Raw genomic sequence first — 26044 nt, forward strand, 5'->3', positions numbered from 1 at the left:
GAAGTTCTCTGGTCAACCAAATTCTGACATAATTTTCCATAAGCCCTCATTACTGATGGTATCAAAGGCCCTGGTCAGATCTACAAACATTGGGTACAGACCTCTGTTCTACTCCTGACATTTCTACTGGAGTTGTTGGGCAGCAAACACTATATTGACTGTTCCTTGGCCCTTTCTGAAGCCACACTGGCTCTCAGGTAGATGACCATCTTCCAAGTGAAGGACCAGCTTATTAAGGACGACTCCGGCAAGAATCTTGCCAGCAACGACTAACAGAGAGACCTCCCTGTGATTGTCACAGGACCATCTATTTCCTTTACCTTTACAGAGATGGACAATGGAGACACCCTTGAATTCCTGGGAGATAATCTCCTCTTCCCATACAACCTGGAAAATTTCACTCAGCCTTTGTATGAGCAATGGACCCCCCTACCTTGTAAATCTCAGCTGGAATAGAATCAGCACCAGGTGCTTTGCCACACGAAAGGAGCCTAATGGCTCAAAACATCTTCTTCAGCTGGAGCTTCAGCTAGAGAGGGACTGACTTCAACCTGAGGTCAATGGTCAGCAGCCTCAGCATTGATTGATGAGGGTCTGTTGAGAACACTATGGAAGTGTGCAGCCCATCTCTCCAGGATCATGTCCTTGTCACTAATCAATGTGGCTCCATCAGCACTGAGTAGGTGAGATGCACCATAGGTCTCTGGCCCATAAATAGCCTTCAGGGCATCATAAAAGTGCTTTGGATTGTTACTATCAGCATAAAACTGAATTCCATTTGTCTTCTTTCTGAGCCAAGAATCCTGCAGCTCTGGAAGCTTTGCACTTTACTTTTGATGGCATGAAATGCCACCTTCTTAGAGACAGATGAACTGTCCCTGCTGGTAAACCCTATGGGGAGAATTGTGAAAGTGTTCTGAGTTCTATTTTATGAAGAAACTTGAGGCCCCAGAGGGCTGAGCTCCTTATGGCTGAATAGCAAATATGTGGAAGAGCTTGAATCAGTTATCTGAATCAAGATTTCCTGATTTCAAATCTAATAATGCCCAGCTCATTCTCCTACACTTAACCTGAGGGTAAGGAAAGTGACTGGGTGAAAAAAATTAAGGTCATAACTCGAAAAAGGATTAAAAATGAAACAGTGGTTAAAGAGGTGGACTTTTCTTTAAAAAACAGAGGCTGTTTTATTTGCTTTATGTTTATCATCAAATAATTATATAAAATGATGCATATAATTATAATAATTTTATTATCATAAACTAACATTAATTTATTGTTTTGTTAATTTTTTTGCGTTTTATTAATACATTTCTACAAACGTGTTAGAGGTACTTATCCTAAGTGGGAACTTAACTGTGTCAGGATTTGAAAAAAAAAAAACATGTTTTGTTAATAATTATAGTGAACTGTCTCCAATCATATTTGGAGATAAGTGGAATGTAAATCCTAAATAAAGCCCAAGATAACTACTATTCTACAGTCATCTAAATCTTCTAAATCAGAACTTCTTACCCATTTTCTTTTGTGCCATAGACCCCTCTCTGTCAATCTGGTGAAGCCCATGGACTCTTTCTCGAAATAATGTGTTTAAATAATTGAAGGAAATGCTGAGTTTCAGTTAGAGGTTTGTGAAAATACAACATGCAATGTTTTTCCCACCTAAGTTCATGGATCCCCAGGTTAAGAATCCCGGTTTCAAATGAAGAATGCCTTTTAGTATCTAGTTTAGAAAGATGACAGCCATTTGTTCAAGTATCATCTCTGAGGGTAAGACTTTGGCATAATCTTCAAGAGCCCAGGATACCCACCTCATCACAATGAGACAGAGAAGTAGGGCCTTGGTGAAACTACAGTGAGGAGGGGAAAAAGGGGTTTTAACCTCCTTTATTGGTGAATGAAAATCAAACACATCGGTATTTCATAAAACGATCATTTCTTTATGGCTGTGAAGGCAAACTGCATGGGTTATTTTTTTTTAAACAAAATCTGTCTGTTAGAACTGAGTGGGGAGGGGGTAGGGCGTTGGGCAGTATCTACCACCGATGGGTCATTCTCACAAAGCGACCTCAACCTGGCTTCTAGGTTTACACATGTAATAGTTTAAGGAAGGTTCCCCCTTTCCCCATGATGTGTATTTACAATGTACTCACACTCCATTTTTAAAAAAAGTCTTTTCAGAATAAGATGGAAAAAAATACCTGTTTAAAAGTGAAGGTCATTTTAAAAATATGTGATTATAAATCTAAGTAAGGCTACATAATGGGGGCAAAATGAGATGAATAAAGGAGGTTAAGAGCCCCTTTTTCCCCCCTCCCTGTGAAATAATAGCTTATTCAAAAAAAGATCAAGGAAGGCAGAGAAAGAGGCAGCAACTACTGCCACTAGGGATCAGTTACATCCTGTCCGGGATTTCCCATATTCACTGGTGGGACATCTGGCATCCAGGCCTTGTTTCAGCTGGACCATATTTCTCACCAGAAGCAGGGCAGAAACTGTTGGCTCAAGAATATGTATCTTTCTTGGCATGCGGCTGAACTTATTATCCTAAACATTTCAACGGAAAAGAACTGAGAGTGCGCTTGGTACTGGTAACACCAAGTGAGAATGATTTGGCCCCTAGGTATTGTGCCTACCCCTCTCCTTTGCTTGTATCTGCATCCTCAAGGGCTTAGCACAGTTCCTGTTGTGTTAGTGGGCTCTTAAGAAATGCTTTTTCATTCCAAAGTGTCTACATAACTAAACTGCCCTGCAGTGACTTCTGTGACTAGGGAGGAGAGAGCGAGGCTGACGACTCTGCACAGCTCTGCCTCACTTAAATCTAATTCATGTCACCCTAGGTCTTCTCTGAGAACTAAGTATGACCAACAACAAGCAAACGGCTATGTTACTTTTCACAAAGCCATGAAGACCACTACCCTAGAGTCTATTAATTCTCTAGCTGTCTTTAGACTGACATTGGAGGGCTTCCTTTCCTGGTATTGACATAGGGCTTGCTTTTTGGTTTGTTCCCTTTAAGTACACTTACACACTGTTATCTGCCCTGAAGAAAATTCATTCTGGATAATACTGATTCCCTGGGTAACTTTAGTGACATTGGGCGAATCATTTCACACTTTGGCGGTTAGTCTTCTGGTTCATCAAACGAAGGGACCAGACTACATAATCCATATGGTCTGCTTCTGCCCTAAAATTTTATCATCTTACAAAATTCTATGCCAGTGGCTGACTGAATGCCATTGAACAAAATTCCACTGCAAAATTCTGGCCCTATTATTATGAAACTAAAAACATAATTTCATAATGTACTTCTAGAAGTGAGGTTCTAAATCCTCAATCTGTGAACTTGTTTCAAAAAAAAAAAGATTTTGCTAACTATTTCAATATGATTTGGCTGTACTGAATGAAAGGAAGGGTGGTTCCTTTGTAATCTATGTATTTTAATTTATATATTTAAAAACCCGATTCTGAGTAGGGGTCCATAGACTTTACCACATTGCCAAAGGGATCCAGGAAACAGAGAAGGTTAAGAACCTCTGTTTCTAGAGGCTAATGAGATCCCACACAGAAAATCACAGACTTGGGAGGAACCCAGGAGACCATTTATTCCAATCTTACTTAAAGCAGAATTCTTTCCAGAAATGCCCGAAAAGCAGTTTTCCAGTTTTTGCATCTACTTCTACTTCCTGATCCTTGACCACTCTGCAGTATTTGACACTGGTGAGCCTCCTTCTCCTGCAGAGTCCTCTCTTGTCTAAGTTTTTGAGACCCTTTCGTCTCTGGTTCCCTGAGTGTCTCCTTCTGAGTCTCCTTTGATCGACTGCCATCTATGCCATACTCATTAACTGTGTATTCTCCAGGGCTCTGTCCTAGGCTTTCTTTTCCTCTCCTTCCACTCTGTCATTTGGTGACTTCATCAGGTACCATCATGTTTAGGCAGATAAGACCCAGATCTATACATTCCACCTTGATTGCCTATTGGATATTTCTGGCTGGATGTACCAGAGGCCTTCTCAAACTTAACATCTACAAAACAGAACTCATTAATTTTACTGTAAATTCCCTCCCTCTTCTGCCTTCCCTATCTCTGCAGAGTCAAGCAACCAATCTGAAAGTATTTATTAAGGGCTATAACGTACCAGGTACAGAGCTAAGTGCTGGAGACATAAAGAAAAAAATAGACTTCCTTGCCTTCAATGAGCTTAGATTCCAAAGGGGAGGGAAACACATATATATATTTACACAGGCATATACAGTGTCTTATTGAAAATTTAAGCAGGTCAGAATACCAAAGTCTCATGCAAGGAAACCCAGAAGACATAACAAGACTAAATTAAGCAAGCTTTACTAAAGGAAGATAACCATAAAATGAAGGGGTAGCGAAGGAGGGAGCAGAGTTCATCAGCATCTTGGGTGGAGTCTGGTTCCATGCAGGGAGTTGGGTACCTTTTCCCAAAGCATTAATTCATGTTAGTGGGAGAAGGAAAGACTCCTGGGGAACTGGCAGCTTATATCTCCACTAGTAGGAAAGAGGTGTTGGTCCATTACTGGTGGTTTTACTCTGACAAGCTGACTCAGTGGTTTTGAACTTTTTGGGGGCTTCCTGGTTTAGCAGGTCAGAGGAGGCTCCTGTATTACTTACATACAGCGTAGAAACATGGTCATCTTAGATGGCAGATATCAGCAGCTAGAGGATATTGGGAAGGGCCTCTTGCAGAAGAAGGCCAGAGTTTCTGAGAGGCAGAGGTGAGAAGGTGGAGCAGTCCAGCCATAGTTCAAAGAATTCAGTGGAGCACATGTGTCACCACGCTCAGAAACGCATTCATTTAATTTAAAGTTTTCTGCATTCTGCCTCAAGATTAGGAAACAGATTCATCTTACACAAGGGCCCTATTCTTTCAAAGACTTCAGGAACTGGTATTCCTCTTGCAATGAAAGCATTAGCTTATTCATGAAGAATGAAGTTTTGGAAAAGATTTGTAGGAATATCCTGGCTAGACAGTTAAATTCTAACTGTTAAATTATCTCTTTTACCATGCACCCACCCTCTTCCCCTTCAATCTGAAAAGTCAGCTGGTATGGAAAGTGATGGGCTTTGGTCCCATAAACACGTCCAGCAGTTTTCGTCAGTAACTATCTGTAGGCACCAAGCTCAACTCTGAAAATAACATAAGACCGTCCAAGGTCACTGGAACTAAACCCACCTAATCAGAATTTTGTAATTCACTGTAATACGTCAAGGCAAAAGGGCAGTGGGAAATCAGTGTCTATGCCAGGCTCGTGGCAAATATCAAAAAGATGAAAAAAACCCAAAAAGAACCAAACCCATCACCTATTCAAAATTTTTTAATTCACTAAATACTTCAAAGCAAAAGGGCAGTGGGAAATCAACGTCTATGCCAGGCTCATTGCAAATGTCAAAAGGAGGAAAAAAGCTGAGGCAGCTAAATTAGGTAGACCGAAAAAGGATAACCTCCATACCCAAGTCAAGTGCTCTGATTCCAGAAGATGTTTAGCAGGTACACAAATTGACTACCAAACACTGATAAAACCTTTCTGCTCAAACCCAATTCTTAGCTGGGATATGTCCCCATTTTTAATCAAGGACTTCTACGCAAAGCCAAAAACACTGTTTGGCCATCCCTTCCCTGCTAGGGAGTGCCACTCATGAGAAGAGCAGTGGCTTTTATAAGGGAATATTGGGGACATATAAGGGAATAAGGGGCTGGGAAGGAACTTTACCCTGGAAGCACCATTCTTTCTGCTGCCACTAGGAAAGGACTTTCAAGACAGACAGATATGTAGGGGCTGATGTTTCAAATAGTTCTAGTACATGAGCGTAGCTAACCTAATTGGAGATGTGAATTTATCCTGAAATAAATGAGAAGATCTGCCTCAGCAAATATCTTTCTGGCAAAAAAAAATATATAATTGAGTCCATTTCTGAAGCAAATGGACAGAGAAAAAGTCCAAGTTAGCAAGCTTTACTGAACCATCTGTTGGTGATCCTTTGTCCTCTTTAGAGGAATACCTACATCAAAGGAGGACACAGAATTTTTTTGAGTGTCTGAGTATTATGAGAGTGTATTAGATTGTACCAATTATTCGAAATCTTAATCCCACCTACCTACAGAGTATAAGCCTATTACACAAGTTTTAATTTTATAAAACGTTTTATAAAACTTTATTGTATTAAATGCACGCAACTAGGTGGCAAAGGGGATGCTTGGAAGCGAGGGCCCATGTTCAAATTCTGACTCAAACACTAACTCTGTTAGTGGACAAGTCGATTAACCTCTGCCTCGATTTCCTCATCTGTATAACCAGGATAGTATCAACCTACTTCACGGGGTTGTTGTAAGGATCAAATGAGATAACATATAGAAAGTGCTTGAAGCGCTATTTAAATGCTAACTATTATGATGATGATGCTTGAAAACCACATCTTAAAAAAACAGTAAGACGAAGCAAAAAAACTCTTGGTTATTAAAATCTATAGCTGTATCTTCCTTGTCGTTCAGGTGTTTTCAGTCACGTCTGACTCTCTGTGACCCCATTTTGGTGTTTTCTTGGCAAAGGTACTGGAACAGTTTGCCATTTCCTTCTTCAGCTCATTTTTCAGATGAGAAACTGAGACAAGCAGGGTTAAGTAAGGGACTTGCCCAGGGTCACACAGCTAGCAAGTGTCTGAGGCCAGATTTGAACTCAGGAAGATAAGTCTTCATGATGAAGAGTCTGATTCCAACCCAGTGCTCCACCCACTGTACCACCACCCTCCAAAGAAACATTCTCCTTGGATAAATGATAAAACTTGTGAGAGCTGAACATCTGGTATGTTTTTCTGTATGAGAATCGAAAAGAATATACTATTATCCAAAAAAGGGCAGCTGAAACCCCTGCTAACCCAGCTAGTGGATTTTTTTAAGCAAGCCTATAATTGGAAAGTCTAACTAGGACACCTAATCACATTTCAGACACTCTCCCAGTCAACCACACTAATCCCTGTCCTTTCTCAGTCAGCTTGCTCAAAACACAAAGCCATTTAGAAAGTATCAAGCACTAACCTTAATGAAACCTTTATTCCTCAACTCTCTCCATTTATAAATTTTTTCAAAAATTTGAACTTTTTTTGTAAAGAATCCCTCCTAAAAACGGTCACTTTAAATTGCCAAAAGCTAATCTTTAACTTCCTGTTTTTGTTGAAAAATCCTTAACAATGACGACGCAAGGCAAATGACATTTAAAGACTTATGCACATTATCATCACGGCACTTTTGGACAACGAGGGCGTCATGCGATAACTTTAACAAACATTTAACGCAGCCCATGTCCTCAGAGATGCATCTGAAAAACTGCCTAAAGCATGGCTAAATGAGGATGTGAATCAAAAATCCTAATGCAAGAAACCAAATGATTTTTATAAGTGTGGAATATGGTGGCTATTCAGTAAAAGTATAAGTTTCATGAGGGTCAGGATTGGTTTGCATTTCGTTTTCCTATCCCTGCGATGCTTACTGGAGTGATCTGTCACTAACAGGCACTAAATAAATGCTTATTGAATTGGGAAAAAGAGTACACCTTACTGAAAAGGGGAAAATAGATAAAAAGGGTTGTGGCATTATGTAATACTCACGCGAGGAAATTCAGAAAAATTAAGGAGGAAGCACGGTGGAAAGAATTTTGGTAAGCATTATTAAGAAAAAGCAACAATACTGCTATCAGGATGTACTTACAAATGCTTTGGACGAGAGAAGGAAATAGAAAATGGGCAGAGGAAACGGCCTGACATGGTATAATGATCCAGTAGTAAAGGAGGATTTCAACTACACGAGCATTCTGTCTTTGCCAAAAAGCAGGGAATTTGATAAATTATTGAGGTGCCTTAATTATAAATTCAATTTTTCAAAAGGCGTAAGAAGCAAGAAAGGGAGTTTTTTCTATTTTGGACCTGATTCTGAACAAACGTGAGATTAGCGGCTTAAATAGAAATGATAGGAGTCTTGGGAGGAAAGGACTCTATCTTACAATTAGTAAGAGAGAAAAGGAAAATTGAGTTTAGAATGGCATATTCCCTAGAATCTAGAATGGGATTTCAAAAGGTTAAGAGAAATTGTTTATGTATGCATGCATATGGATGTGTGTACATATATAGGCATGTGCATGTACACGGGTATGTATATACATGTACATGTTGGTGCGTGTACACATATGCAGGTACCACACGTGTGAGTGTGCATACACACAATCTAAAATGACAGAAGCCATTTCATGGGAGACGGGAGGCTGTAAGGAATGGGGTTCCAAAGATAGAAACAAAGTACTGCAGATGTGGGAGAAGAAATGTAGCTGTCCAAAGAGCCTGATGCGGACGTACAAGGAACTCATCAAACCACTTGGGTTTTTAAAAGACACGTACAGAGAACGGAAACAAAGGCATATAACCAAAGGTGAATTTCAAGAGGTGACCCACTCCTTTAAAAAGCAATAAGTAATAATACTAAAGCTCTGAATGAGTTAAAACGGGTGAGAACGCGAAGAACCAGGAAAAGCACTTAAAAAAGCTATAGTGACAAGAGAGAGTTTAAAGGTTCAGGATAATGGACAGAAGGTGTAATTATTCAACTCACTGTACTTTCATTTTAACTGACAAGAAGAATGTCCTTCAGACTGTCAAGAACAGACACAGACAGACAGACAGACACAGACACACACACACAGAGTCTGAAATTAAGATAAGTGAGTAGGTGATGAGAGCACGCCTCGGCCGCTCTGAACTGGTTTCAGTCACAGAACTTGGAGGAATGAAAACTCCAGGGGTCCTGAAAGAACTGGCGGATCTGAATGCTTCAAAAAATCCCGGCCACTAGGAGGAGAGCTAATGGTTTGGAGAGAGATCAATGTTTTAATTTCCAAAAAAAAGGTAAGCAAGTAGAATCTGGTACCTAGAGGCCAGGAAGCTTGACTTCAATTCCTGGCAAAATTACAAGAACACAGCATGAAAGAGTTGGTTTGTGAACCCTTAGAAAGGAAAATGGTGATCACTGGAAGCCAGCACAGCCTCATTAAGAAGAGTTTGGGCCAGACCAACACCATTTTCTTTTTTTATGGGTTTATTAGACTGGCAGAACATGGAAATGTCTCTAACAGTCAATTAAACATGCTGTCCTCAAGGACAAGATGGGGAGCTGTAAACTAGACATATTTAGTACTGGTTGAGTGACACTAGACCAACATGGAGTCATTAATGGGTCAAATTAAAGGCAGGCTGCTAAGGAATCACACCACAGATTTCTTCTAGGCCCTGCGTCATTCAATATTGACCAATGATTTGAATGAATACACAGATGAAAGAATCGGTCCACTAGCTTTTATTAAGTACCTACTCTGCATCAGGGACTGTGCTATGTGCTGGAGCTTATAAAGACAAAAAAGGAACATTTCTTTTCCCTCAAGGAACTTCCATTCTTCTTAAGGAAACAACACGGACATAAACAAACAAATGAAAAATATATACAAAGTACAAGGTATTTTCAGTGGTGGTGGGGGAATCAGGAAAGGTATAATGTAGAATGTGGCTCTTAACCTGGATTTTGAAGGGAGCCAGGGCTTCTAAGAGATAATAAGATGGAGTATTACAGGTCCTGTATGAGGAACATCAAATGGGCCAGTTTAGCTGAAACTGGTGGGGCGCGGGAGGTGGGGGGGGGGCACAATAGAGCCACATTGTGAAAGGCTTTGAATGCCAAACAAAAACATTTATAATTTACCCCAGAGGCAAAAGGAGAACTCTGAGGGAGAAGGGGCGCGTGACAGCATCAGACCTGGATTTCAGGACTGTCGCCTTGAGAGCTCTCGAAGAATGGGCTGAAGCTCAAGACAGGCAGAGTACCGCAAGAGTCAGGTGAGAGGTAACGGAATTCTTAAGCAAGGGTGACGGCGGCAGAGAAGGGGATGAATGGGAGACCCGCTGTACAGGTGAAAGCGAGAAGTCCCGGTAACTGAGTGAATGCGGAGGGGGTGCAGAGAGAGGCAGAGCGAAGAGTCAAACGTCACTCTGAGTGTGAAAACTTAGGAGACTAACGGGGGGTTGGGCTCTTGAGAGAGGAGCAGGTTTAGAGAAGACAATGACCGGCGGACATCTGATTGAAAACATCTAACAGGCCTGGACCTCGGAAGAGAGGCTGGGCCAGAGTACAGAGACCCGGGAGTCATCTGCAAAGAGACCCTAGTTGGGCCGATGGAAGCTGATACGACTGCTGAGAGAGAGAGAGAGAGCGTGCGCGAGCACACCTGGGACACAGCCCTGGAACACACCCAATGTTAGGGGGTGGGATAACAACGATGGTCCAAGAAAAGATGGGAACCAACAGAAAGCGATGTCCTAAAAAGCAGAGAGGGGAGAATACGCAAAATCAGAAGGTAGTCAGTCATCGGCTATCTGGCTTTGGGCAAGTCGCTTAACTTCCCCGGGCCTCGGTTTCCTTCACTGTAAAATGAAGATGTTGGACTAAATGGTCTCTGCAGTCCCTTCCAGCGCTAACATGGTGAAAAGTACTGCAAAGAGGTTAAGAATGATAAGGACTGAGCAAAGGTCGCTGCATTTGACAATTAAGAGATTACTGGGATCTTTGAGGAGAGCATTTCTATGGACTGATAAGGTCAAAAGTCAGAAAGCGAAGGGCTGACAGACGAGAGTAGAGGACACAAAGAGGGTAGAGTGTATTTTGTCAGAGTTTGGCTGTGAATGGGAGGAGGGGATGGCAGGGTCAAATGAAGACCTCAGTAAGGACGAGGGACACCTTGGCATGTTTGCAGACAGCAGGGAACGAGCCAGTACACTGGGAAAGACCAAAGCTTGAGGAAAGATAGGTGAGCAACAACACGCCACAGGACAGCACCGCCTGGAGGGGTTGGCTTTTGTGAGAAAGGCCACTTCTTTACCATAGTATGGAGGACAATATCAAGGGCTCTTAAGGCGTAGAACAGGAGGAAGAGCTCCCAGTAAGAATACCATCCACTCTTCTGCCAAGTATAAGGCAGGGTACCCTGCATAGGGTGGTGATACGGGAGGCTTGAGGAGAGAAGGGGAAGTCCGAAACCGGCTCTGTGTGGAATGTCTCAACTTACAGAAGAATAAAAGCATTGCCCTGCTGGAATGAGATCTATATAACATAAAGCCATGGCAGACTCAGTACGGCTGTGTGCTTTTGTCCAGCCTGGTTCAGGAATACATAAGTAGGAGAGAAGTGTGGGTGGATGGGAAGCAAAGGTGAGATTTTAGTGAGTCACGAGTGAAAACAGGTCAAAGGTGCAAGGGTCTCCGGGGTAGAGGCCGGCGTAAGCTAGCTGTTTAACTACTGTGCTAAGGGAGGACGAATGAAGCAGGGAAGGGGTGAAGGTTTACTAGAGCCACGATGGGTGGAGGTCAGGGATGATGAAGAACAGAACAGGCTGAGGAGGAATGAAGCACAGAAGAGAGGAAATGACAGAAGGTTAGGCTCTCACCCAAAGATGGAGAATGTTTCTAGATGATGGGAGAATCAAACATACGACCATCCTCATGAATGGCTAAGGTGGCGTGAAAGAGAAGGGTCGCTGGGAGCTGAAGAAGCTGTTTAACTGGGAGGCCAAATGTCTGAGGGCCGATGGGCGTGTATGCTGAAGGCTGTTAGTGTAAGGGACAAGGCGGCGAAGGCCGTGAGGCTGGGACTGAACTCCTTGAGAACCAGAGAGAACGACCCACTGTGCAAATGCAACATACAGAGAATTACGGCTAAACAATTGTTTCTGCGCAAAAAAAGATTTTCGTTGGTCTGCAAGCTAAACATGAGCTAATCACGTGATGCGGCAGCCAGAAAAGTGAGTGTCACTGAGAGAAAAACAGCGTCCAAAAACATCTGCTCCATTGGGTGCTGATCGGAACACGCAGATCTACAATGCTGGGTTCAGTTCTGAGCATCACATTTTAGAACAGACACTGAGGCAAGTCACAAAAAGGGTCCTTGGGATCAGCCGAATGAATGTTAGCCTGGAGAAGAGATGACTAGCTGTCTCGTATCTGAAGAGAGGTCATGTGAAAGACGTTGTTCTGCTGGGTTTGAGAGGGCAAAACCAGAAATAGTAACCAGAGGAACAATGGTGAAGCGTGACTCCCACCTCCTGGCAGAGAAATAGTTGTAAGGGGCAGCTAGGTGGCACAGTGGACGGAGTACCAAGCCTGGAGTTAGGAAGACCTGAGTTCAAATCCAGCCTCAGACACTTATTAGCTGTGTGATCCTAGGCAAGCCTCAGTTTCCTCATCTGTAAAATGAGCTGGAGAAGGAAATGCAAACCACTCCACTGTCCCTACCAAGAAAACCCCAGCCGGGGTCACAAAAAATCAGACACAACTGAAAAACTGAATAGCGAACAATCCCACGGCGGAATGGGCTGCCTGATCATCCGTAGAAGATAGGGTAGAGGAGAGTCCTGTTTAGCTGAGATTGCACCAGGACCAACTCTGACGTCCCTTCCAAGTCTCATACTCTGTGACTGAAGTCCTTGCCAGTAAGTTTTCTTTCATTTGTTTGCCATCACTGATTTCAATAGAACCATAAAATGCATCCAGTTTTATTGGACACATTTTGTGCTACTGAACCGCGGTGCGAAAGGGAACAAGAATGCATGGGTTTGAAAGATCCTGTGACATTCTGAGAAGATTTTCCGTGTTGTAGGTGCTAGAGATAAACATTACACAGTGTGTTATAGGTCACGACGGTGGGGACTTGAAGTCTGTCCCTGCTGATGGGGAAGCTGAGGCTGGGGAATCACCTGGGTTCAGAAGCTCTGAGCTATAACAGGTCTAAAGCTGATTGGATTTCCACACTGAATTAGGAACCACCCTGGGAGGATGGGGGGAGGAATCTAGGGGGGGTGGAGTGGGTACCAGACTGCCCAAGGATCGGCAATGAGGTTAGCCTTTGAGAAGCTGCTGCACTTCCAGCCTCAGTGAGTTAAGGCAGTCTCTTCCCTCCCCTAGCCCCCAAAATGTGTATAGCACCAGATTTTTTCAATGTATTGAATAGCTTTGCTGACTTTTTTTTACAATTCTTTGTTATGAGGAGTGGCTATTTTGGAAGGTGAGGGAGTAAGCTATGGGGGAGAGGTAGGTGATACAAAAAGAAGAGATAGCAATAAAAATCTACTTAAAAAGAAGATAACGTATATGGGTGATATTACCAGTGAAGCGTATGGTCTGATAGGCATGCCAGTTAGGCATCATTGCGCAGTGTGAATGCAACAGGATGGATGGCATCAACTTGGCAACGAAAACTGAGCGTCCATAACAAACACAGCTCATACTCACAAGGTGTCCTATAGTTTACAAAGCACGTTACACACAGCGTGTCATTTAATCCTCAGCAAACACAAAGGGAGGCAAGCTGTGAAATCACCGTCACCCCCTCTGCAGAAGAGGAAGATGATGCTGACGTCTCTAAAGCTGAAGAGGGGCAGATCCCCAATTTCAGCTCAGAAGCTCTGATCCCAAATTCCGTGGGCTCTACATCACACCCCGCCTCCGATTCGTGTGGTTGTCGTTCAGCTGATTCAGTCATGTCTGACTCTTCACAACTCCCTTTGGAGTTTTCTTGGCAAAGATACCGGAATGGTTTGCCATTTCCTTCTCCAGCTCATTTTACAGATGAGGAAACTGAGGCAAACAGGGTGAAGTGACTTTCCAAGGGTCATAAATCTAATTAAGTGCCTGAGGCTAGATGTGAACTCAGGAAGATGTGTCTTCCTGACTTCAGGCCCAGCACTCTATCTCCTGTGCCACCTAGCTGCCCTCCTGTCTCCGTACCTGTCAATTTTATACCTAGCCAACCACCCTTCCTGAATTAAGCTACGTATTTGGGCACTATGCTTCCAGGTAGGATACTAGAAAACTGTATCAAGAAAGTCCTCCTGTCTTTTGTTAACCTGGGAAAGGTAAGACAGCATCGGGAGCTGGACCAGACAAAAGGCCTATAAAGTACAGTCATACTTATTTTACACTATTACACACATATAATGTATGAACCTGCAATAGCTGTTATATTCAGATTTTGGGGAAAGGTCATCAGCAAAAACCAATTACAATCAACAGCAATGGCCTACCCAAAATGCTCCAGAAAGATTGAGGAGCTCTGGTTGTCCATGGGAACTTTCATCTTATTTATCTCGAATCATTTTAAGACTGCTCAGAAAAAGCAATTAGATGATCTCCATATTAAAGTAATAGACACATCCTCGCAAGATGGGCAGAAAAAATGCCCCATGGCATGCTGAAATCAATGTGATATATTGAAACATGTAATTATAACTATAAAGTGAAGGTGTGAAATCTAAAACAGGCTGGGTTAAACTTTAACCAGTATCCAGAAAATAGAGCCACGGTCACCTGGGGAAAGGTCATTAACCGCAGCATCTCCCCACACATAATCCATGGGTCTGGACTGTAGGTCCCTCGCATCCATCGCCAACACTAATGCACAAACCAAAGCAAGGCACGTGAGACACAAACAACAGATTGGGAAGAATGCTATTTTACCACAGACAACTCTTCAAGTTTGTTTTTTACATAGTCAAGAACCTATTTTCTTGCGCAGAGGGCATTTAAGCATGAGCTTAAATGATGAGAACCAATCTTGGTGTAACTGAATATTAAAGGATATACTCATGCTAGGATTTTATTTTCTATCAAAAAGCAATGGAGACTCTTTTAAAAGAAAGCCTAAAATGGAATAAAGCTTCCTGCATTCTAGTGGAGACCACTTGGGACTCCTTCCCATCAAAGGAGTGCCTCAGGGGGTACCAGATGGTAACCAGTACAACACTCCTCCTGTCAGATTTCCCTAACCCACCTCCTGCTCACGTCCCAAGGATCACCCTTTTCCAAGGAGCGTGGGTGTGGCTGCAGGATGGACAGGGATGCTCAGACATCAGCCCTGCCACAGCCCCTTAAGGGCCTTTGCATCCACACTGCATCTGAACTCTCCTCTCTCTCTCTCTCTCCTTAACACATAAGCTGAGATCTGGGATGTTTAGCATTTTTATTTGTATTCCCAGGGCTGAGCACAATATTTAACCCGCTACGTGTGCTTCATAAATGGTTTTTTAAAAATCCCTTTCCATATTCTACTTCAGGCACTCACCGGGTGCTGTTTTGTAGCACACTGTTCTGGATGGCAGGGCAGGGGCGTTCTTCACCCTGGGGCTCTGTGTCGTCTGCAAGACCTGCCTCTGCCTCTTCAGCTCCTCCTCTCTCTGCTGCGCGGCTCGGATCTCTTCTTCTATCATGGACAAAGTTCTCTGCTTCCTTGACCTTAGTTTAAAGGGTCCCACCGTCACCTCTGACTCCTGAGTGGCCAAGAGGGAGGCTGTACTCCTCAGCTCGGCCGCCTCTGAGTACTTGCTAAAGTAACTCCCTTCTGGCCTGCTCTCCTCGATGGGAACTGAATGCACAGGAGAAATGATGGGGAGCTGCTGGGGAGCCCTCTCTTCCCTGAGTTCTCTGTCTTCGGCCGGCGTCGTCTTTGGTAACACATCTCTCTTTTCTTGAACAGGAGAAGACACCTGAGGTGGCTTAAATGTGCTCTGAGGCTTATCTGAACTGGGAGCCACTGCCTCGACTTCATCCTGGGCTTCCCCTGGGCACATCTCTTGTTCAGCCGGGTCCTTGTTTGCCTTGGAAACAGCTCTGTCAGCCTGCTCAGCTATGGCTTGTTGGATGGCATTCTGCACCAAAAGGCCAGCATGATATTCCAGTGGATCATCTGCAAGCAAGGAATCTCCGAGCATAGAGGACGGGGAGTAGAAACCGTGGTCGCTGAATGACTTGGACACTCCTTCGGCTCGTCCCTCAGAGGGCATATCAGTCTGAGGGGTCTGGGGCAGAGAAAAATCTGTCAAGGAGTTTTCCTGGAGGGCATTCATTGTCTCATTGGATGCACCACTGTCACTGAGGTTGTCCATGCTGAAGTCATTGGACAAGGTTTCCAGCACCGTGGTGCCCTGAGACCTTACTGACAGCTCCTCCAAACCGGAGTCCAGCTCCTCTGGGGGTGAAGAAACATAGACAGACCTCGTAAATGGATCTAAGATGCCAGGGTCCTCGTCCTTTACCACTGTGAAGACAGCCCGGGCACTTGTAAACTCGCCTTCCTCTGCCCACAGCTTGGCCGACGGCACGTGTTTTGAAGCATCAATACAGGGAGATTCCTTTTCTGGGCTAACTCTACTGTTCTGACCTCCTAAAAGCTGGTTCTCTGGCACACAGGGGCTCTTCTGCCCCTTGCCCGCAGATATCCTATCATCTTCCATCTGCCCCACACACGAAACTGGTCTTGTGACGGTGGACGGCTTATCCGAGTAGCTGGAACCCAAGGGTCTATAAAAGGGTTTGATGGAAAACAGTCTGGGGGCTCCCTGGCCCCGGGTTCCAGTCTGCCTGGAATTCTCCATCAACTGAAATTGCTTCCTTGCAGCAGAGAAGTCTATTTGCTCTGTGACAATGTCCTGCTTCAGACCGCTGGATGGGTCTGGACGTTCCAAAGGGCACACTGTCTGTTTAGGGGAGGTTGGAATTGTAGAAGACTGTGGTGGTGGTGGCTGCTGCTGCTGCTGCTGCTGCCTCCTCTCTTTGCGTTCCTTGTATTTTTTATGTGACTCCAGTGGCTCATCATCCAGCTGCTCCTCGAGGGTCTTCTCCTGAGGTGGGTTCCACCATTTGGCTGCAATGGCAGGATTTTTTTTCACTGCCTGACTCCGGATGAGCTCTCGCCTCTCTTTTTCTAGCTCCAGTATCTCCTCTGACGGCCTTACTTTTCGGACCCTGTAAGTTTCCTTCTCGCTGCTGTCATCCTCAAAAAGTCTGGATGGCTTCTTATCCTCGTGGAAGGCACGCAGTTCAAATCTCGCTTCTTTCTTCAGAGTGGTGAGAGTGGGCTCCCCATCTCGGAAAGACCCCTTGGAACTGGTTGAAGAACTGGGGCTCCCAGGGGCTTGAAGGCCATCCCCAAGCATCTCCCCCTGCCCATCTGGAGAGTGACCATTTGACCTGAAGGTCTCTGCCATGATTTCACCTTGGCTCAGCTCGATGAGAGGAGGGGGCTGCCTGCCAACAACAAGAACTGCTTCCCTCTCAGTGGGTTCTATGTGGTTTGTTGTGTGGACAGATGGACTCGGGCTGCCTACGGTGATGGTCACGCCTGGCTCTGGTGAAGATGTCCCGTTGTAAGTCACATCAGCAGGAGAGTCACAACCATTGGCCTCTAACACTTCGTCTAGATACTGGATCTCTCTGGCCACCTCATTATCCAGGGAGACATGGTGATCTGAGATGAGGCCATTATGGGGGGCATAAAAAGGAGAGGGACTGTCCACAGAAACACTTTTACACTCTGCAACGGGGATTTCAATTTCCATGTTCTTGTTGCTGAGGGGAAGAATGCTGGCGGGAGGTTCCAGCAGATTGGCACGATAGTGATCTCCACCTTTGGTCAATCTGATGTCATCCTCAAGGAGCTTGTGAGGTTTCTAAAATAAAGAGAAAAGATAACAAAAAGCCTGAATTAGACACCTCCATTGCATAGTCTTTTATCAAACGATGCCACACAATTCTCCCTCTGAGCTTTTAGTCATCCCTATTTTTTGCTCTCTGTGGGAAAAAGAGATATATTTGAGACAAATGAAATCCAGTGTTTCATGTACATGAATTACATATTAGATCTAAGACCCGAATAGACTTTTAACAGTCTCATGGTTTAAATATTAACGGTAGTTTGTTACTAAATAATTTGGTTAATATTAGTTAATTAACTAATTTAATAGCTTGATAGGTTAAAGAGCTAATGTTTCAGTTGAAGGAAATTTAGTATGAAGCAATGAAAAGGCTGCTGGAGTTCGAGTTAGAAGGCCTGGCTTCAAACACTGCCCTGGCCTTTACTATGTCTGGGGCTCTGGGGAACTCACTTCATCTCTCTAGTCCTCAATTTGCTTATCTCTGAAGTGAGGAGTTGGATTAGGTAACCTTTCTAATTTCTTTTCAGTTCTAAATATATGATTCTTGAGTAGATACTTCTTTAAGGAATCTTCTTATTCTGAATAAACACATACATTTTGATATGCATTGAAAGCTAGAAAACCACAAATATACTACATATACCTTATTCCTTTTAATAGAGACGGTTAAGTGACACAGTGGATAGTTGGACCTGGGTTCAAATCACTTATTGGCTTTGGGACCCTAGGGAAGTCACTTCACCTGTATCCTAGTCTGTAAGATGGGGATGATGCTACCATCTACCTCCCTTGGTTGTTGTGAAGGTAATATTTGTAATGTGCTACGTAAATGCTAGCTATTGCTTATTAAATTTAATGTGGTAGTACCAACACTGCCCAGTTTGTCGGCGTCCTTCCCCCCATCCCCAGCTTGGGTCACCTCTCTACATTTTTTTTTAAGATTTCACTGATACTCTCTCTTCATTCAACCCCACCCTCTTTTTGTATCATATCCTTTTACTCTCCCCTACCCCCTGCCAAAAAAAAATGCCTCCCTCATAGCAAAAGTATAGTCAAGCAAAACAAATTAATGTTGAAATGTTCATATCTGGAAAGGTACATCCCATTGTGCACCTGTAGTCCATCGCCTCTCCACCAAGAGATGGAAGGCTTCTTCATCAGGCTTCTGGAGCCACTGATCATTACTACACTGATAAAAGTTAAGTCTTTCAAAGTTCTTTCTTTTACAAAACTGTCATCATATAAATAAGCCTCCTGGTTCAGCTCGTTTCACTCTCCATCAGATCATACACATCTTCCCAGGTTTCCCTGAAGCCACCTTTTTAATTATTTCCTAGGACACAGTAATATTTTATTATAGTCATAGATAACCATTTGTTTAACCATTTCTAAATTAATGGGCGCCCTTCCTCTTATGTTTCCAGTTCTTTGAGACAACAAAATGTACTGCTATAAACATTTTTACACATGGCTCCTTTTCGTTTTTCTTTTATCTCTTTGGAGATACATAAATATTTCTATTTCTAATTTTTTTATAATTAAGATTTTTTATTTTTGGTTTACAATGCTCAGTTCCACATAATTTTAAGTTCCAGATTTTCTTCCCCCCCTGCCCCCTCGCTCCCCAAGATGGCATGGAATTTGATATCTTCTATATATATTTCTAATTTTTAAGAAGGGAAAGTAATTTTAGAAAACTGCTGCCCCAAGTTGGGGTTATATAATATAGTTCTACTATCCAAGAAATATTCTTAAATGGGAACTAATTTTTTAAAATTTATTATTGATACATAACATTATTTTTCTTTAAATTTTGAGTTCTAAATTCCCTCCTATCCACCTGGCCCTTTTCCACCCACTGAGAAAGCAAGCACCATGATTATTATATTACATATATATATGTGATTATTATCATAAAGGTGAAATCATGTGAAACATATTCACAAAAACCAATTACAAATATTTAGAACAGATTTCATCCATACCATTTGCTGAACTCAAAAGAAGTGACACAATTCAAGACCAATGTCAGACAACATAGTTTTGTTGATAGTGCAAAGTGGGATACAGACGTAGCTTTTATTTTCTTCACTGTGAGAAGAAATGCCACTGAATTTAAAAATCCTAACTTCTCAAGAAGCTCCGGTCCATTTTTGTCTATGGAATCAGACCCTTTTTTAAGAGATAGATTTAATGCAGGAGGCAAGGAATTTAAAAAGGCCACCCAAAAGAAACCATCTGAAAATAGCACAAGTTTAAAATGAATGGTCTCTTTACATCTAGAGAGCCCTTTTGACCTGGCTCTACTTTATACATGTACTATTAATACCAAAACTCAAACCACTAGACAAAACCGTTCTGTTTTCCCCTTGTTGCTAACTTTTATGGTCATTATTTTTAGTAGTAAATTAGATTACAGGGAGTAGGTCCTGCCGGTAGTTTCTAAACTCTTTCAAGTTTAATTATTTTAAATATTTGGTTATGTAAGCAAATTCACATTAAGCAGTGCTACTTAAAAATGCTATCAGTTTTCTATCATTCTCATTTCTGTTACACAATTTGTATATTGTTTTTCGTGGTGAATGAATAATTTTTAAGATCAGTTTTCATCCCATGTGTTTAGCCTGAAGATATATTTTTAAATTCCAAGTCTGATTTCTTCATATTAAAGGACACCAAAATATCTGTGTGGTAATGACAGAAATAAATTCTGTTCTTCGAAGTGGGCCCTCCTCCCAAGCCCAAAATGTATCTCCTATCTCGTCCAGCTTCATTTTCCCTTTTATAGAGTCTTTCACATCACGTGCACCCATGAGCTCATGGAAATTTCATGAAAAAAGAAAAACACCTGACCCACAGTGTGACCGCAGATAATCATTTAAACAATATTCCGTTTTAACTAGTCCTCTGCCTCCCTTCCTTATGTAGCTATTGTAGAATGGCTCTTGTTGAAATACATTTTTAAATTTTATTTATATACATACATACATATATACATATCTATAGAGGGTGGAGTGTATATTTCTATATATAGAAATTCCCTATATTCTGCATCAGACTTTTTTCAGCACCATTTTATGCAGATTTCTTTAATCTACCCTTTCTCATCTAATTCTATCTTTGTTAATTTAATTTATACAAAAGCTTTTTAGATCTGTATAGTCAAAATGGTCTAGTTTGTCTTTTATGACCACTATTATCTCATTTAGTTAGGAATTCTCCCCCTAGGACATAGTTGTAGCTCTTCCAAATTATTTTTTAAAGGCAAAAACTTTTATATTCTGATCCTATATTTTGAGATTATTGTGATATATGGGACTGTTCCAATTATTGGGAAGATTTTCCTCATACTGAGCCCAAATATGCCTCTGTATAATTAGTTGTGCCCAAAAGGACTGGCTGAATCTATCTTCCATAAGATAGTCCTTAAAATAATCTAAAGGAGGTACTCTGTCATCCCTTCCCTCCTTCATCCCCCCATCTAACTTCCAGAATAAACACTCTGAGTTTTTTCAACTGAGTCTGACATGAGAATTTCAAATGCCTTCACCATTCTACTTGTCCTCATCTGGATTCACTCTAGCTTGTCCACATTTTTCTCTAAAGGAGGTGCCCAGAATGGAAATATCCATATACTGGGACGCATCTACCCGCACTCTAGTAAAAGGCTGTTTCACTCTGTATCAGTTCATGCAAATTTTTGGAGGTTTCTCTAAAACCATCCCCTTCACCATTTCTTACAGTACAGTAATTTATCAAATTCAGAAACGTAACTTGTTTAGCTATTCCCCAATTGATAAGTACCCCCTCAGTTCCTAGTTATTCGCCACTGCAAAAAACAAAAGCTGCTGTATTTTTGTACGTACGGATCCTTTTCCTCTTTGTATGATGCCTTTGAGGTGCAGACCTAACAGCGGTATCGCTGGGTCAAAGCACAGTTTAATAGCTTTTTGGGACATCGTTTCAAATTGCTTTTCATAGTGTCTGGGATAGTTCACAGCTCTACCAACAGTGCATGAAGGCCAGCGTTTTCCCCCACACTCTCCAACATTCCTCATTCTCCAGATTCTTCTCAACGTCGCCAATCTAATCAGTTTGGGGTAGAACCTCAGAGTTGTTTGAATTTCCAATTCTTTAATTATTGATAACGTGGAGCATTTTTCATACGGTTACTGATAGCTGGCTTTCTAGCCTACGCATTTTACAGATGAAGAAACTGAGACTCAGAACACTTCAGTGATTTAACCCAAGATCATAAGTGTCAAACCCTGCATCATACCCACAGTTTTGCTGTTGTTGTTATTTGTCATTTCCTTCTCTAGTTCATTTTACAGATAAGGAAGTTGAGGCAAACAGAGCAAGTGACTTCTCCAAGGTCACACAGCCAGTAAGTGTTGGAGGCTGGATTTGAACTCAGGAAGCTGAGTCTTCCCGACTCCAGGCCTAGCACTCTATCCACTGCGCCACCTGGCTGGCCAGTACCTCTTTTTCCATGCTGCATTTTAGGAAAGCTCCCTGAGAATCAGCCAAAGTGAGTGAGAGCACAGTTTTTGCTTGGAAAATGTTTAATATAGTGGGAAAAGCATCCTGAAATTCGAGTCTCACTACTTTAATGCTAGCCTAGATGCTGCAACTAACCGCATAGAGTAAGGGCATACAAACTCTATGGCCAACAAATCTCTGAGCTTTCCTCTGAGTTCTCACATTTTTATGGCTCCCAAAGCAGGTCTATCATGTCGTAATTTGGGGGTCTGAATTTCTCACCTCTGTATTTCATGTAATAAATGTTGTTGAAGCTAGAGATCATTTGTTCAGTTAAAAAAAAAGAAGAAACCTGTCATTTTGTATGTCCTGAAAGCATATGTTCCCTTGAGTAATATACAAAATATGGTCAAAATCAGTTAATTCTTTTCAAAGCTATGCGACGTCTAATGAGTGGACAGATGGACAGTGCAGTACTGAGCAGAAAGGGAGATCTAACTTTGATTGACAGTTTACTCAGAACATATCTCTGATCCATCGGCTTCAGCAGACACCAAGCTGGGCCCAGAATTAAAAAGATCAAGCCGGGTGGCATCTGGGAAATTACGTAATGCTTGTAATGACCCCGAGTCTCCTCACGAAACAGAAACCCATCTTTTTAATGGCAATGTAATTCCAGTGATGCCACGGGGTTGTGAATCATGGAATATCACCATGGTCAAAGAACCAGAATTTTAGGTCACCCAAAGGACGATGAATGGGGGGTTGTGAGAGATCAAGGGAATAAATGTATAACCTGGTAAAAAAGTGGGCCACAAGGTCCTTGCGTGAGTTAAACATGCCCAGCGTAAAGGCCTATGACCTACCCTTGAACATATGGGCTGGTTGGTGTCTTCCATGGAAAGCTTTAGGTTCCTTGCTAGCCGTGCGACCCTGGGTAAGTCGTTTTACTTCGGTCTGCCTCAGTTTTCTCAACTGTAAAATAGGGATGATAATCACAGCGCCTACCTCCGAGGGTTGTTGCAAGGATTAAATGAGATAATATTTGTAAAGCACTTAGCCACCAGGCCTGCCACGTAATAAGTATTTAGTAAATGCTTGTTACTTGTTTCCTCCTGGGCTGGCGCACGACCACGCTGCAATGTTGTGTTAACGAATACAATATGTAACAAAAAATCCTTTAATAATATTTTTAAAAGACTGTAAAAGAAGAGTTCAAGAGCAAACTGCAGAACTCCTTTTTACAAAACCCATCCTCCCAGCTTTGGAATATACTTCTTTATGTCAGAACTGTGAGTCAATCATTACGGATCTGCGGACAATTCTTAATTCAAGGCTGGTTTTGACAATCTACTCACGGATTGTCTTATGAGGGGCAGAAACAGAGCTCTACCGGTGTCCACCACCAAAATAAACAGCAAAACCGAAAGAGAGAGGACGTGGTATAGCGGACAGGGCGCTGGACTTAGGAGTCACGATGACCCGGATTCAAACACTACCTCCGACACTCGAGCTGCTGGACTCCGGATAAGTTACTTAACGTTTTTGTGCCTCGCCTTCCTCACCCAAAAAACAGGCGCTGGCAGCACGGACCTGACGGCCTCAAGGATCCTCTCTACCTCTAAAGCTACGGGCCTCCAAAAGCTACCGGGTATCTGAAACCGGATAAGAAATAAATCCTTTTTTTTTTTTTTTAAATCAACAGCTAGGTGGTAGAGTGCTGGACCTGGAATCATAGTAGTCAATGACTTAAGTAATCTACTGTTTGATAAACACAAAGACTCCAACTTCTGGGATAAGATCTCACTATTTGACAAAAACTGCTGGGGGAACTGGAAAACAGTACGGCAGAAACTGGGCACAGACCAACATCTTACACCACATGCCAAAATAAAGTTCAAATGGGTGCACGACTTCGATATGAAGGCTGATACTATAAGCAAATTAGGAGAGCAAGGAATAGTCTGTGAGATTTATGGAGAATGGAGGAATATACGGCAAACAGGAGATAGAGAACATTATGAAATGCAAAATGGATAATTTTGATTACATTAAATTGAAAAGTTTTTGCACAAAGCTAATGCAACCAAGATTAGAAGGGAAGCAGAACACTGGGAAAGAATTCTTGCAACTAGTATCTCTGATAAAGGCCTCATTTCTAAAATGCATAGAGAAGTGAGTCAAATTTATAAGAATACAAGTCATTCCCTAATTAATAAATGGCCAAAGGACATAAACAAGCAGTTTTCAAAGGAAGAAAATAAAGCTATCTATAGTCATATGAAAAAATGCTCTAAATTACCATTGATTAGAGAAATGCAAATCAAAATGACTCTGAAGTACCACATCACACCTATCAGATTGGCTAACATGACAAAACAGGAAAATGACAAATGTTGGAAATGATGCGGGAAAATTGGAACACTAATGCAGTGTTGGTGGAGTTGTGAACTAATCCAACCATTCTGGAGGGCAATCTGGAACTATGCCCAAAGGGCTATAAAAGTGTGCATACCCCTCAACCCAGCAATACCACTTCTAGGGCTATCATCCCAAAGAGATCACGTAAATGGTAAAAGGACCCACATGTACAAAAATACTCATAGCAGCTCTCTGGAAACTAGAAACTGAGGGGATGCCCATCAATTGGGGAATGGTTGAACAATCTGTGGTATGTGAATGTAATGAAATACTATTTCGCTATAAGAAATGATGAGCAGGCGGACTTCAGAAAAACCTGGAAAGACTTACATGAACTGATGCTGAGTGAAGTAAGCAGAACCAGGAGAACACTGTACACAGTAATACAGTCACAATGCGTGATGACTGACTTTGATAGACTTAGCTCTTCTCAGCAATGCAAGGACCTAAAACAATTTCAAAAACTCATGATGGAAAATGCCGTCCACAACTAGGGAAAGAACTATGGAGCTTGAATGCAGATAGAAGCATACTATTTGATCTTTTTTTGGTTTCGTTTTTTTTTTCCTCATGGGTCCTCCTGTTCATTCTAATTCTTCTATATAACCTGACTATGTGAAAATATATTTAATAAGAATGTACATATAGAGCCTACATATATATGTATATATACTTGGTGTCTTGGAGAAGAGGAAGGTGGAGAAAATTTAAAGCTTATACAAGTGAATGTTGCAAACTAAAAATAAATAAATTAATTAGATTTTTTAAAAAAGAAGGTCTGAATTCAGATGCAGCCTTAGAAACTACATAGGGCACTAGAAGCAAGTCTTTCCTAAAAGCACTTTTACAAAGGAAAGACAAGGGTTCAAGAGGGTGCTGGGCAGCTGCAAACAGGTGAAGGCTAGAGAGTAGAAGAATCACTTGGAGACTGGCGGGGGAAGCGGGGGGGGGGGGCAGAAAGGAAGGTGACAGGGACATAACGAAGTTTTCTTCCACTTCCAAAATATCTCTAAGACTGACAACTCTTGCAAAACAGCATGACCCAAAGTCTCTTGCTACCCTCTATAAAATATATTTTTAAAAAACCTACCACAGAACAAACATCTAATTTTAATCATAGCCTAAGTTAAATACAATTACGAGGATATATCCACTGCTACGAAAAGAAACATGTGGCGTAGCAGCTCCTAACCTTTTCAAGTCTAAAGACCTTTTCAAGGGACTTAAAATAAATATTCCCATTTTAAAAGTCTACGTTTCTGTCTTCAGAGTGTCCCTGGGAACAGAAGCCTATAGTGAATGACACATTTATTTTTCAGGGTTTCTCCTAGGTCTAGTAACACCTGCCATAGCACATCTCCCTAGGTTAGGTATCATATGAGGACGCTGGGTGGCACAGCAATCGAGAGCACTGGGCTTTGAGTCAGGAGGACGAGGTAAAACCTAACCTCAGACACTGCACAAGCTGCTTCACCTCCCTCTGCCTCAGTCTCCCCATCTGTAAGACTAACATCAGGGCTGTTGTTAGACTCAAATGAGATAATATTTGTACAGTCCTTAGCACAGCGCCTGGCACACAGTAGGCACTCAATAAATGCTTCCC

The 26044-nt window shown here is 42.2% G+C and overlaps 1 protein-coding gene across 7 annotated transcripts in view; it reads right to left on the reverse strand.

The window, feature by feature from the left end:
• The window catches only part of PALM2AKAP2 (PALM2 and AKAP2 fusion), a 553253-nt gene that overhangs the window by 24900 nt on the left and 502309 nt on the right, over window positions 1–26044 (reverse strand). For all 7 annotated transcript variants that reach the window (XM_036741809.1, XM_036741813.1, XM_036741812.1 and 4 more), the window contains one exon: window positions 15171–17553. In XM_036741809.1, the coding sequence (XP_036597704.1) occupies window positions 15171–17553 (2383 nt within the window). The remainder of the gene's footprint in view (window positions 1–15170; window positions 17554–26044) is intronic.

Source organism: Trichosurus vulpecula, chromosome 1 (genome assembly GCF_011100635.1).
Source record: "Trichosurus vulpecula isolate mTriVul1 chromosome 1, mTriVul1.pri, whole genome shotgun sequence".
In the NCBI taxonomy this organism is placed as follows: domain Eukaryota; kingdom Metazoa; phylum Chordata; class Mammalia; order Diprotodontia; family Phalangeridae; genus Trichosurus; species Trichosurus vulpecula.